This window comes from Haliotis cracherodii, unplaced genomic scaffold, assembly GCF_022045235.1.
Source record: "Haliotis cracherodii isolate W230 unplaced genomic scaffold, xgHalCrac1.p SCAF_25, whole genome shotgun sequence".
NCBI lineage: Eukaryota > Metazoa > Mollusca > Gastropoda > Lepetellida > Haliotidae > Haliotis > Haliotis cracherodii.
In genome coordinates, this window is record NW_027266281.1 from 6,855,501 (window position 1) to 6,871,134 (window position 15,634).

At 39.5% G+C, this 15,634-nt stretch overlaps 1 protein-coding gene across 1 annotated transcript in view; it reads right to left on the reverse strand.

The window, feature by feature from the left end:
• The window catches only part of LOC139472726 (interferon-induced GTP-binding protein Mx-like), a 36,859-nt gene extending 21,225 nt beyond the window's left edge, over positions 1-15,634 (reverse strand). Inside the window, exons 1-11 of the mRNA XM_071255175.1 lie at positions 15,460-15,634; positions 10,532-10,750; positions 9,367-9,519; positions 8,623-8,777; positions 8,074-8,212; positions 7,735-7,933; positions 6,944-7,019; positions 5,795-5,917; positions 4,533-4,683; positions 3,482-3,726; positions 2,255-2,372 (exon numbers count right to left, since the gene is read on the reverse strand). Of these exons, the coding sequence (XP_071111276.1) occupies positions 2,255-2,372; positions 3,482-3,726; positions 4,533-4,683; positions 5,795-5,917; positions 6,944-7,019; positions 7,735-7,933; positions 8,074-8,212; positions 8,623-8,777; positions 9,367-9,519; positions 10,532-10,750; positions 15,460-15,526 (1,645 nt within the window). The 5' untranslated portion in view covers positions 15,527-15,634. The remainder of the gene's footprint in view (positions 1-2,254; positions 2,373-3,481; positions 3,727-4,532; positions 4,684-5,794; positions 5,918-6,943; positions 7,020-7,734; positions 7,934-8,073; positions 8,213-8,622; positions 8,778-9,366; positions 9,520-10,531; positions 10,751-15,459) is intronic.

A 15,634-nucleotide genomic window follows, 5' to 3' on the forward strand; every position in this document is an offset into this window, starting at 1 on the left:
CTTGTAAGAGCAATTTGCCTTGGAGCCTTCAGAACTTCGCCTGTTCATAGTTTGTATGTGGAAGCTAACGAGCCTTCCCTAAAACACCGTCGCATTAAATTAGCTCTCCAATATATCTCTAAATTACGTTCCAATAACTCCAATCCAGCATATAAATGTGTTTTTAATCCCCTTTACTAAATCTTATCTTCTTCCACCACTAGGAATACGACTACAAGCAGATATTTCTGCTGCTAAAATAAACCATGGTAATATAGCCCCCACTCAGCTTTTCTCTTCTCCACCATGGCAGTTAGTACATCCAGAGGTGGATCCAACTTTAGCTAAACTGAAGAAATCTGACACAAATCAACTAATTTATCAACAACAATATAATGAATTAAGGAACACATATAATACTTACAAATCCATATTAACAGACGGATCCAAGGATGGTGCCGCTGTTGCCAGCGCCACTGTCATTGGATCCAGAACCATATCATCTAGATTACCGAATGAAAGTTCTATTTTTCTGTCTTCAGGCAATTAATAATATATCTTGTCATCATCCACTTTTACGTGAAATCATTGAACTACAAAATGATCTTGCTACTGGCCAGTACGACATCGTCTTTTGTTGGTTACCAAGCCATGTTGGTATCATTGGTAATACAATGGCCGATGCTGCTGCAAAAGCAGCACTCAACAAATCTGTGACACCACTTCTTCTACCATACACTGATTATAAACCCATAATTAGATCTTACATCACTGATCTAATGCAAAAAAAGTGGGACACCCAAGTATAAATAAATTACATGCAATTAAACCAAATATCAATTACACCTACTTGGGTTGTCAGTCCAGATTTGAGGAGGTCATAATACGACGATGTCGTATTGGCCATAGCAGGTATACAAATGAATTTTTATTGAAAGGTGAGGATCCTCCATTTTGTATCCCTTGTGATGAAAGAATCAGCGTCAAGCATATCCTGCTTGATTGTGTTGATTTTTCCATCCCAAGGGATCAGTATTTCAAAGTTTCAACTATGAAGGACTTTTTTACACAGGTAAGTACTCATTTTATTCTTGATTTTTTAAAGGAAATTGAATTAATTCATAAATTTTGATTATTGTATATTGTAAATAAATTCATTCCTTTTATAATTGGTTAAATAAATCAATAACTGAGATTGTTAGTGGCTATATCCTCGAAGGGGGTTAAAGTAGTGTAAAATTATTGTCCCCCTGAGAGGGTATGTAAGTCCACGTCTTTCAAAGTATATTTATTTCAGCCACGTTTTTATTCGTAGTATATATGTTCGTTTAACTTTGGCTAAACTTGTCAATAATCGCCAACAGCTGAAGGGATGATGTAAATCCGGCTGGGGTCCATGCAGGTAGCAAAAGTATTGTAAGTCCCCATGGACCCTAGCATGGTGATCTACCTTCAGTTGCTGGCGATCTATAGCCCGTTTTTAAAATGTAATGTATATGTATAGTGCTATTGATTTTATTATTACATACTAGTTTTAAATTTATTGCTGTGATAAGTCTAGTTGTTTTACTGTCCCTCGTTGACAGGTTTTTACATCCGTTTCAAAATATGTAATATATTTAACTATTGATAGTCACGATATGGCTGAAATACTGCCGATGTGACTTAAAATTTTAACTCACTCACTCACTCACTCTCGAAAAATGTTTCGTTATAAACTGTAAATGTCTCATTTAACTCGCCAATCGAGACTGTTCGTTTCGCAAAGCACCATTTTTATTACTTGACCAGCTTGTATTCCTTCCCATTTCAAGGGTAATTTGTTAAAGTTGATTTTGTACACAATCATATCCAAATGTATGATAAAGAACTTTCGTGACGGGGTGGTGAGACGGCCCTTCGTGTCAGGTAGGGAGAATTGACGTTTCAAGATTTACATTTGGAATGTAGAAAACTACACAAAAAGTATATATAAATAGGATATTCCATGTGTCTCGTGAAATATCATGTTTCTCTTATCTCGTGACAGGGGAAAGGAGAAATCTTCACTCGTGAAAGTATCTCCTTTCCCCGTCACTCGATAAGGAGACATGATATTTCACTCGACACGTGATATATCTTCTATATATTCATAACTCTATTTGCTGTACGAGCCAGTTTGTCGATATGTCAAAACATGTCGGTCGTATAGTAGCGAATTAAATTTAGAAATATTCTTATAGAAACTGAGAGACCAGTCAATGGGATGATAACTGTATTCATTGACTCCACTTACGTAACTCGCCGCCATACGTTTGATCCTGGGAGTACACTAGATTCTCCATCTTGAAATACCTCTGTATTTCCTCTTTGCAGTCATTTTGAGTCGCTTTCTTTGTCTTCATGATAATTTCCTGAATGACGTAGAAAACAGAAATGTTCCAATCATTACAATAATACATACATTGCACATGTAAGATGTCTACTAATGTCTATCTGATATTATATCTAACATGGATAGAATTATCATTAAACCGCCCGCACGTTATGAGAAGTGAGCGGGCCACTGTAACCTGATAATGCCCTCATATTGCTTGACAACGGGCCATTATCAAGCTCCTTGTTAGGTAACGTCATAGGGTAGGGAAAGTGACGTCACGTATTATAGTGACGTCATCTGGTTTATTCTATGACGTTTCCATATTTGTAAAAGTGGGTCAGTGACAATCGTGTTGATTGCAGTAAATGTTTGAAAACCGATATTGCTGTTTCTTTTTATTTGATTACAAATTCGTTCCATTTTAGCTGTAATAACGGTAACTCTATTTTTCAGGGCATTATCATTTGCAGAAGCCCTCGGTCTTTTCAACTGTCCTCCTTCGTCGGGCATTTAATGGAAGACCTCGGGCTTCTGCAAATGATAATGCCCTGAAAAATTGTGTTACCCTTATATTATTACCTACGAGGGCAACCATATAGGGGTTCATAAAAATCCTATGTGCCCTGGGGTCATATCAATGTATACAACAATGTATTGTTTCCGTTATCCAGAGGGCATTGTTGACGTCATTCTAATCTTATTGTGACGTAGCATCGGAATGACGTCACACTAAAACTGACATCATACCTGAAGATTGTTGACGTCATACTCCAAATTCTGGATACAGTGTCACAGAAGTTATTGACGTATTTCTGTGAAACGTAATAGGAACATGTTCTCCTTATATTGAAATACCCTGATGTTGATGACGTCTCACCTCAGTAAAGCATGCAGATACAGGACCGGTGATGTTGTGTGGTAAATTAAGCTTAGAGGTATTGAGTGTGTTCAGAAATGGATGCTGTGTGGACAAGTCAGATATAGATAATACTACTGAGTTGCATTTTTCAAGAATAGGTTGCACTGGTGCGTGTTTTTTTACAAGCTCGAGTCCTGTGAAGATTTCTTATTGGTCGCCTTAGCCCATGACTGTGTGAAAGAATACAATTAACTAAGGAGAGGGAATTAAAATGTGTTAAACACCTTTGCTCTGTCTGCAAAATCAGGGAATTTCTCGAAACACTTTTCTGCTAGAATCTTTAGAATTTCTATCGTCGTGCTATGTACTTCGTCGAAGCAGCGAAGCGCAGGTGTTTCCAATTTCAAGACGTATTCCCGAGCATAACTTTCCACCAGTTCAAATTTGCCCAGAAAATTACAGAACTCTCGACCTCGGGACGCTTCCATCCTCTGTTGTAGTTTGGTCTTCAGTGTCCGATCCTTTGTGTCTAGCAGGAGAAAATACGTACACGTATGTGTCAGTCAATGTATTGTGAAGATAAGCACCTGAGGTCAGTTTAAAAGTCCCTAACAAACAATTCAGTATGTTAATCCTAATTTCAAAACAAATAAGCCATGGTTCGGTTCAGCTATTGCCACTCGTTGAACTGTTATTATGGTTGATAACGAAAGACTACGATAAATGATTCCCTCTATTCTTTACGTGACTTTCCAATAACGTAAATTAGAAATATTATAATTAGTGAATTGAGAAATATCTCTAAAATTAAATTTTACAAACGAATAGCAAAAGCATTCCTGAATTGATCCCATGCATGTGACCGCCACCGTGGTCCAGTGGTAGAGCATCTGCCCGGAGAGCAGAAGGTCGTGGGTTCGATCCCGTCATACCATAAAGGCATTAAAAGATGGTACTTGTTGTTACCATGTCTGGCGCTCGGCATTAAGGGCCTGAGACAAGGAGTGGTCGGCTGGGAGTCAGTATACTGTGTCTAAGAGGGGTACGTATTTAAGTGAAACTGCGGCACGCACGTACGCAAACACACACACACACACACACACACACACACACACACACACACATGAAGAAATATTGAACTGTTAATATTGAATTATTGATTATTGTGGGGATTGATATTTCTTATATTTTACTTCCCCTCGTTCAGTTTAAATTGTTTACCATGCTCTCTGTGCTAAAATGCAATGTGTAAATCAGTCTTGTGTAATATAGCTCAAAGTCGCTAAAATGTAAATGCCCATAAAATATTCTTAAGTAGTTATGCAATCTACATGCCTGGTTGCTCTTGAGCTGCGGTATTATACAACTCTGCGAAAGACCGGCGAGCAAAACTGAATAAGGTGTTAATCTGTGGCGGAAACTTGGGGTCATCGCAACGTTGTCCATTCGTCAACGTGGTGGCAATGTGGATAAACTCGGTGACCATCTGTGACAACATAACACCTCATAAAGTATTGCTTCCATGAAATTACTTTTGCCGTAAAAGGTGACTATGCTTGTCGTAAAAGGCGACTAACGGGATCGGGTGGTCTGGCTCACTGACTTGGTTGATGCATGTCATTGATCCCAATTGCGTGGATCGATGCTCATGATATCAATCACTGGATTGTCAGGTCCAGACTCGATTATTTACAGACCGCCGTCATATAGCCGGAATATTGCTGAGTGCGGCGTTAAACAACAAACCAACCAACCAACCAATCCACTAAATAAGTTTTTAGTTTTGGGACCATGTGTAAACTTATAAGAGTATGAATACATGTATACACTGAATTGGCTTGTAAACGGAAACAATTTCGACAACATCCATTCAAAGTTCATAAATGGCATACAATTGTTATTTTGTTATTGCTTACCGCATCGTAATCATGGATTGATTGTTATTGGTTTATACTATCTTACCTGTTTTATCTGTTAAGTCATTTTAGTCAATGTTTAGTGCAACTAATTTTATATACTGGGATAACACTTTCTTAGTAAAGCACATATTTACGTACTTGTTTGGGTTGAGTCCCATCCGTGATTCGAACCATCACTGCCACCAATATGTAACATTATTTACATTTGACCACTTTCTAACTGGCAATCGTGTGTTCATAGCTTTCAGCCACGGGAGTCCTGCCAACTTACACTTGTCAGAGGGGTACACAAAGTACGTGATCTTGACTACCAGTTGTCGGACTTTCATTATTGTGGAAGCCTCGGTGGCTGGGTGGGTTAGATCGCTGACTTTGTGTGCTGGCGATTAGGTGCCTCACTCTGGCACTATTGGTTCGAATCCCGGATGGTACTCAACCCAATAAAGTACAAGAATGTGAACTTTACAAAGAAAGTGTTATCCCAATATATAAAATTAGTTACATTTGACCACTTTCGTGTGTTCAATGTATATTTAATTCCTACAAGAAATTACATTGGCGTAGCCTCTCTACTAACTGACTTTGATTACCCACATGGGGATGACGCCTTTATTACATTATATGCCCGTGAAATGAATATTTCTAAAGGGGTTATTTAAACCCAACTCAGTCACTTACCCGGAGAGCCATCTGCCGCTTCTCTGAGGCTGTCGCTGGCGGATCCTCGCCCAGTTCATGCAAGTCACGTTCCGTCTCAAGAAGTTTGCTGCGTACATCCTCCTTCAGATCCGGTAACAGTTTCTACAACATTGTTCATTATGAGCAGTGTTAAATAGAATCCCTGTTTGTAAGTACACCCTTCACTGTCATTTCACCAAGACCACAGAAGCCATTACATGTACTTCCGTTTGGGAAAACATTGGTCTTCTAAAATAAACGCTCATATCAGATCTAAAAGGACACGGCTCCAGCTAACCTACTTCATTCATTTCTAGTTTCAAGATTCAAACTAGTTTCAAACAGAAATCCCCATGCGTCTAGCTACCTTGATAAGAGAGTACTGTCACTTACGTTTAACCATATCGTTCCCTTACAAAAAAAAAGTTCAGTACTTCGAAACTTGGCTCAAACTGCCTGAATGAGAGAATAATACGCATTTCCGGTTTGAGGAAACAAATTCCCAATGGTGTACAACTTGAAGGGAATGCCTCTAGCTGCCTTGATAATAGTTTTGTGCATCTTTATCACAGAATTACATGACATTCTTCGCAGTTTGGTTATATGCACTTATAATTTCATAGTTGTAAACATTGGTGCTAGCTCTCATAAAAATGTCATACAACAGGTATTCGTTTCAGTACCTAAATAGTCAGAACTACTTCGAGAATGAAGGTCACTTGAAACTTCAACTTGAATGTCCTACTCTAGGAATAATATGTACAAAGTTGCTCTTGTTGAGTTACTGGACATAGAATATTTCCTTCAACATATTTATTTGAAGGTTAATTTTGCTTTCAATATTAGTCACATGTTGTAGAGTTACCAAGAGTTATTGTTAGTTTGTTGTTTAACCCCGCACTCAGCAATATTCCAGCTATATGGCGGCGGTCTGTAAATAATCGACTCTGGTCCAACCAATCCAGTGATTGACATCATGATCAACGATCTACGCAGTTCGGATACGAAGACATTGGGGGTGGGGGGTGGGGGGGTGGGGGTGGGGGGTGGGGGGGTGGGGGTGGGGGGGGGTGGGGGGGGGGGGTGGGGGGGGGTGGGGTAAATGTTGTGTAAGTGCTAGAGTAACTCCAACTATTTTGTTATACAAACCTTGATGTGTATCTTCAGCTCACGTGACAGTCTACCTGATAAGTTGGGGATTCCCCACTGAGATGGTCGCAAGGAGCTGGAACATAGGAATTTATGTTGTTGTTTAACGCTATATGACGGCGGTCTGTATAAATCGAGTCTGGACCAGACAATCCAGTGATTGATATCATGAGCATCGATCCACGCAATGACATGCATCAACCAAGTCAGCAGGCCTGACCACCCGATACCGTTAGGCACCTCTTACGACAAGCATAGTCGTCTTTTATGGCAAGCATGGGTTGCTGAAGACCTATTCTAACCCGGATAACATACATGTAACAATATCTCATTAAATTAGATGCATGTGTAAATAGGTATAATAATTCCCGAACTAAACTTTATATAGCATCTTTCATATTTATCCCAATTTTGCAAGTTGGTTTGTTGCTGGTTTGTTGTTTAACGCCACACTCAGCAATATTCCAGCTATATGACGGCGGTCTGTAAATAATCAATTCTGGACAAGACAATCCAGTGATTAATATAATGAATAGACCAGTCCAGTCCCGACCGATAAGCCCCACCCAAAACTGCCGTCCTCGTTTTAAGCGTTAGGGAGGACAACCACTGGCTATTCGCTATGTCGTCACAGCCGGCAAAAGTTGAAAGCGCGGGGGATGTCGATAGTTGAGCACAATCACACCACGTCTGATACAGATATACTGGTCTGACGCCTAAACTGCAGATAATGATGGTTTCATAGATGTATGTACAAAGTTGCATGCCTTTCAGTGCGGTGATAACACTACCTAAAATGTCTGTGACTTTTGAAGAAATCTTCTTCTACTTCTAGCGCCTGTTTCAAGGATTGGCCGTCCGATATAGCCTCCTGGCCTCGACACTTGACAATGATGTAGCCCTTGGACAGCGTGAACTCCATGTTGTTGAGGATCCGCACCACGCCCGACTCGGCTCCCTTGTCCAGCAAGTCCGGCTTTGTCAGAACTCCTGTGCAGATTCATTTTAATATTAAAATTCCATTAATAAAGTATGTACATGAAAGTATCAACACAAACTTAGAGATCAATTTCATTTAAATACATTTTCTGATTGCCCTTTTAAACATTTAACGAAAGTGATAAACCTACCCAGAGTTCTGCCACCTTCGGCATCAAACTCCTTTGCCATTTTGAGTGCCTCACATGTGGCGATATCCACATTACACTGTAGAACAGCAAGGATGATAGTCTCCTGGCGTTCAATGTATCTACGGATCATATTTTTAATCTGAAAAAAATGATAACTGATATATTAGTACTGCAGATCATAATAAATATGTAACAAAAACTATTTAATCTTCAAAAATTGTTTTATATTGCTGAGAGGATGTAGATCATATTTAGTTTAAAATACACCGGGTGTATTATGTATTGGGCAACTATGCTATGAACATTCTCGATTCTGATTGGTTTATCAGTGGTTTAAAATGACAATGATAACCTGTAGCGAAACATCTGATATGGCGTCTGTATCACTGGATTACGTGATTGCCACATCCGATACCTTTCGATGTTTAAAATATCAATTTGAAAAAATCTTTTTCTCAATTTTATTTTAACAACAGTTTGGAATAAATTTGGTAAAATATAGTATTACGGAAATTTGAAAGACATGTTATGATAGTGATGACGTCTTACCCTCGTTTCAATATCAGACGGCTGACCCTCGACGGCGTTCCGTGCAATACCTGGCAGGTCTATGACGGTGAGGTCAGGGACATCTGATGACGTCACTTCCAGAGTAATAAGTTCATCACTGATGCCCTTCGCACTATCTGTCATGTCCTTCTGAGCTGCACGGAACATACCAATAGCACGTGTCAAGACAGCAGTCTACAGTCCTTAAAAATCAGATGCTTATTTTCATTGCATAAGTAAATATACCGTATTCGACGTAATAAGCGCCCCGCTCTAATAAGCGCCCATGGCGATATTTGCGTATATACTTGCTAGTGAACAATCCCAATTAGCACCCCTTTGGATTGATCAATGTACACAAGACTTATTTATTCGCGTATAATACACACTCGTGTGTCATATGCATCCTTAATTATAGGCAATTAAATTCTGGAAAAATATATATGTCGCATATAAACATTTCAGGCTGTCAGCATAAACCACGAAATTTATTTTTCAGCACTGTTTTTTCCACCGAAATAATATTCTAATAAGAGCCTCATGTTTCTAATTATGAGAGCGCCCTGGGCGCTTATTACGTCGAATACGGTATACGTAGTTAAGTAAGCGCTGTGAAGTGAAATTTAATTCATTCTATCTGAATTACTCTTATTACATTTAATCAATGTATTTAATTGTTTCACAAAATGTTGAAGTAATGTTCTCTCAAACCAACAAACATCGATATAATTAATTGTTTCAAACCTTTCCGCACGAGCTCTCCGACGCTCTCTCTGTTCAGAATTATTTCCTCATGGGTCATGTCATGCATGTCCTTGTACATTATCTTTCCCTCCCACCTGTCCTCAACCTCTGAATGCTTCATCCGCATCTCCAACGGGCACCTTGTTACTATACCTATAAACACGAATGTAGACTTTTCATTTTGAATATTATCACATGTGGTTGATTACCTCGATTTTGTGTCTGTTCTATAAGACTAAAGTTACTGGATCAATATTTGTCAAAGGCAAAGTCGATCAATCATTCAAGGTCATTAGCACATAATATTGTGTGATCAACGTTCCTTATGTTGAAGACCGCCTCCGTGGTCTAGTGGTAGAGCATATGCATCCGACCGGAGAGCGGAAGGTCCGGGGTTCGATCGCCGAGCGCGTCATACCAAAAGACGGTAAAAGCTGGTACTTGTTGTTACCCTGTCTGGCGCTCGACATTAAGGGGCTAAAACAAGGACTGGTCGGCTCAAAATCTGAGTGGGGTATTCGTGTTAAACTGCGGCATGGTATCTCAGTGAGCTAGCACTATAAATCGACATCAGTCCGGCCTAGTACAAGCAGCCACACACATACATTACACACACGTGCATGCACGTCGCTATATAAGTGCAATAATCTTGGACGCGACGTTAAACCCCATTTCACCTCACCTCCTTATGTTGAACGATTTGGTTTAAGGTTATTCTTGGAATTGGCTAGATTCAGGCATGATCAAGGGAACTGGACTTTTGAAACGGCTCAATATGATTTCTATGACATTTGACTTGTGTTTAAATATATCTGGAAGATGGCTTATAGACAGAATACCCACAAATGGCTCTGTTCTCTGTCCAAGTTATCAACAAACCAGTCTCAGTCTCAGGTAATACCCATGTACATCTACCTTCCGTACATCATATTTAGCCTTCGTAGTCTAATTGTGTTGTTTTGCATAACACCTGCCTCTGAAACACAAGGGCGGTCGGGTAGCCTAGTTATTAAAGCGTTCGCTCGTCACGCCGAAGACCCGGGTTCGATTCTCGACATGGGTACAATGTGTGAAGCCCATTTCTGGTGTCCCCCGCCGTTATATTGCTGGAATATTGCTTCAAGCGGCGTAAAACAATACTCACTCACTCTGAAAAACAACTTACCCGTTCCTCTTGGCAGTTGAACGCCAGAGATTGCTTCAAGAACAGAGCTCTTGCCGGCACTCTGGTCCCCGATGACGGCGACGGCAGGGAGCCTGATGTCACTGTCCAGACCATACCCTCGGAGTCTGTCCACTAGGTCTATCAGAGGGCGCACCTCAGCGTCGAAGGACGAGGCTAAGGCTTTAGTTCTCTCCTCTGGCGACACTATAGTCTTTGACTCTGTGAAAAGGATGACAATTTATCAGTGAGTAATTGGGGTTAACGCCATATTAAACAGTATTTTAAAGTATCATGTTTAATGGCATTGCTTCCGGATTAAAAAAAAGTCTTTTGCAAAAATTGACTTTGAAAGAAATAAAAACAAGCTTGTAGCTACATTATTAACAAAGTACAATAGCTTCCGGTTTAAGCACACCATCGCCGCCATAAACGGCGACTATGCTTGTCGTAAGAGGCGACTAACGGGATCGGGTGATCAGGCTCGCTGACTTTGTTGATGCATGTCATCGATCCCCATTGCGTTGATCAATGTTCATGATGTAAATCACTGGATTGTCTGGTCCAGAATCGATTATTTACAGACCGCCGTCATATAGCTTGAATTTTGCTGAGTGCGGCGTTAAACAACAAACAAACAAACAAACAATCATTCGAAACAATAGAACCGAAATGTCCTCGCGTCGGAGCCATGTTTTATAATGCGATATCATGTGAGCTTTGCTTCATACGGACGTCCCCCATACCTTGTTTTTATTACCATTGGGAGCCACCCCTAAGGATAGTACATGATAGATGTCGTCAAATTCCAATCTATGTGCCAAGATTGCTGACGACATATCGTACGGATCTCGAGATCTGCTCCGGAAACGATAACTACTCCCATTTTCAGTTCAAATCAAAGTTGTTGTCATGGAAGGTCGTAAAGTAGCATTTTTTAAATCAAAAACTCTCAAAGACACCATTTTACCACTAGACCAATCTATTTGCCAAGTTTGCTGAAGTACGTTTTTCAAGATATATTACCGAAACGAGCACTACCGCCATTTTAAGTCAAAGTCAAAGCTTTTGCTATGGAAACTCTGAAAATTAATATTTTTTTAAATCCCAAACTATAAAAGGCACTAGTTTACCTCAAGATCTATCTATGTGCAATGTTTCGTGAAGAAATATTGTACGCTTTTCAAGATCTGCTTTAGAAACGACAGCTTTCACGAACGCACGGACGAACAGACGGACGGACGGTGTCCATTTAAATAATACCCCCTGCAAAATGCTTTCCGGGGGATAATGAAACAAGATGACTTATGGCTGAAAAGGACACACATGATAAGTTCAATTTAACGGCTATGATGCATAATTAAACATCGGAATTCGGGTTTTTTAGCTGGCATGAGACACAAAATGTTTTCGATTCATATTCCTTAAGCTTCCAGACAAAGTGTCACGGTTCTTAAACGTTACGACAGATGGACAACGGACAACTTAACAACGTACGCAAACTGGAACTTTCAGTTCAGGTGAGCTAAAATTAGAAGTCTTCGGAAAGTGTTCGGAGTTCAGAAAATTGAAATAAGAATTAGACACGATATTGTACTGAATGATTATAACATGTTCACTGACAGACAATTTGAATGGCTTTGAAATCCTGCTGAATAAGGAATTTTTTTCAAATGAATTAGAAAAATGTTTGAAAGCTCACACTAGAAATATCTTAAGGTGAAGTTTGTTTTCATGTATGGTCTAAGGGAGGTAACTGGGAGTAGATTAGTTTGTTCAGTGGAGGGTTAGTATAATACAAGTAGAGATTGCTGCGGAGCATCAATTGTTCCCCGCCATAAATGTCATATGTAGAGAAAGGAAGTGTAAGTAAGCTATGGGAGGAGAGGATTGGTGTAAAGTACAAATTGGTTGTTATTAATGTAGTTGTCTTTGGAAAGCAACAATTTATTTAAATGGTCCGTACAAGGAAAATCAATAGCACTGTTGACAGATACACATACATGTATCTATGTACACAAAATTGGAAAATTCAAACGTTATACACAGTCACTCACTGGGAAAGCCATAGGTGCTTACCATAGATTAAAACATCAGTTTTTCATGATGATATCCTGGTAAAGTTAGCAATAATAAAATCCTCATAGAACCAATAATGTAATACAATTATGAATTTTGGGGTCAAGATTGCGAAATGTTAAAACATATTGATACACCTCTTCCAGAAAGACTTCAATTTTGTAAACCATTTCTAGTAGTAGGCAAGAAAACACATAACTAGGCCTATTATACAGAACTTGGTATATAACCACAATTAGTACCAATAATAAAGACAAATTGATCACACGTCCTATATAGATAACACAACAAATGATATAGCAGAAAATATCAATATTTCTGGTCAAAATGTTGGCTGGGAAAACAAACTTTTGAACTCGTGAACACAAATAAATGTAATGAATCCACTGTAAGTAAACTCAAGTCCAAATGTGTTCAAGCATTTATTAAGGGATTCCCATATATCCAACAGCAAGTTAAGAACATACATGTTGGCCAAGTCATCGGTAAATAATGAGAATTATCTTACATATTTTAAAAACAAAGCTCATAGGTCACATTTCTCAAAACATCGTTTTAGTAATCACCAACTACAAATTAAAACTGACAGATACACAAAAACACTGTGAAACATGTGATGTCTTAGAAGGTGAGCAACGCCGTGCACTTGTATAAAAATACAACCAAGAAAGAGTATCACCTCAACAAATAATCCTCAATCATGATCATTTGGCACACTCTACTGAAAGGAACAATTCTTACTTATTTTTACCAACAGTTATCCAGGAACAATTTCGAAGATATGTTATCATATCTGCAAGTATAAACAAATTCTTTGTATGTACAGCATTACTACAGTTTTGCTCAATTCTCATATTGTTTCCATGTCATTGTAATACAAAAATTTAAATGCAACTGTTATAATGTACCTCCATATATTTTTTAGTTTGTAATAGTGTAATATTGCCACTGTTTCTTCGTGGACTTTGAATATCTCATCTAATAAGTCCTAGTTGTATGATAGATTGTTGTAGTTGTATGATAGTTGGTTGTAGTTGGATACGGAGCACGGTTGGCACAATCGCCTAAGGCGCTGCCATTTGCTATGCAGAGTTGTGTCCCTTGCGCACACCAGAAACCCAGGACAGTGTGTTCGAATCCCGGTTCGCCCCGATCACGTTCAAGGTTTGTAACACCATACCCGTGCTGGTGGGTTTGGTTAACTGAGTTTGTGTTGTGATTACTTCTGGTTTAGATTTGAAGTATGTGTAAAAGATTGTTGCCATGTTGAACCCAAACATCGTGAATATATCATGCAACCGTGTTATGTTTTAGGAAAACATGCTAACTACAGGCCAGCCTGTTGATTTCCTTTTTATCCAGAAGCAATAAACATATACGGTTTTATAATCTCTGCTGGAAGTTAAAAAAACTGTTAAAGCAAAAAATCATGCAGAACCGTAAACCGCCGCATAAAACGGTATGAATCATATATTACATACAGTGAACTACTTGAAACAATGCTGTGCTCAACTATGCACAGCAAGCACCATACATACAATTATGTAGACAACTAATTTCAAAGTTGTTATATCAAACCCGTTGTTTTACATGTTTTGTTTATTGAACAAAGTCATCGTATAGAAGCCTTGTATTTAATCGTGTTGAACAATATTTAAAGTTGCAATAGCAGTGTCAAGGGAGAAAAATTGCGTGTGCTTCACATGCTTGTTCTGAATTCCTCACTGGAACCTGTCTCGCGGGCTGCGACCGCCTCCGTGGTCTAGTGGTGGAGCGTCCGCCCAGAGAGCGGAAGGTCCGGGGTTCGATCCCCGGCCGCGTCATACTAAAAGACGTTAAAAGATGGTACTTGTTGTTACCCTGTCTGGCGCTCGGCATTAAGGGGTTAAAACAAGGACTGGTCGGCTCGGAGTCAGTATACTGTGTCTGAGTGGGTGGGGTATCCATGTTAAACTGCGGCATGGTATCTCAGTGAGCTAGCACTATAAATCGCCATCAGTCCGGACTAGTACAAGCAGCCACACACACACGTACATGCACGTCGCTATATAAGTGCCATAATCTTGGACGCGACGTTAAACCCCATTTCACCTCACCTCACCTCTCGCGGGCTGCCTGAATAACATACGATACATTGCAAAGGTATTGCACAATAGAGCTGTTCGGTTAAGGAAGATAATCACTCACTCTCCAAACCCGCGGCAGCTTACAGCTTGAATAAGATACGATGAACAGCATTGCAAAGTCAGTGCGTGACGATGCTAAGCTACATGTACGCCTATATAACGACGTCACTCACTCTGACTCATCGACAAAGTGGACTGTCAACATAATCTGATAATATCAACATATTGATAATAAATAATTGATATAGACCGTGTTTTGTCACATTCTATGCTTGAGTGTTAGATTCGTGTGGGCGATTCCTAGAATCATGAAGTCATATTCCAGGAAATGAATTTACCTCACACACAAACTTTCACTGTGCAGACAAAACAGCTACATATGTAGGTTATCTGGACATAAAGGTTTAGTAGACAGTGATCAAGTGCAGTGCAGTGGAGACGCGACTGCAATCTACACGTGTACGTAGACGGTTCAATGTCACCACCCTGTGGGTGCGGTAATAAAACGATAACAGGTGTTGACGCTCATTCAAGTCATGTTACTCACATGTTAAAAAAAATAATCTGCTTTATAAACCTGAAAACATATATGGCTTATATGTTCAATATAGCACTGACACACGCAAGGGTTATATTGTGTAAATTAGGAATTTACTGGATCAACAAAACAAAAACACACAATTGTCTTTGTCTGAATTCAAATGCATCGATTCTACCTATCCTTACCTGTATTATCAGGCGAGGGTGTCGTCGGAATAGAATAGCGGTTCTTCTTCTTGTGTCCCCCCATCATATCTGTCTTAGATTCTTCGGGCTGGGTCCTCCTCCGTCTAAACAGCACGATTGACGAAGCTTGCACCTGACAGCTTTGAGCTGTCTCTTATCGATCGCTGTTTTGTAC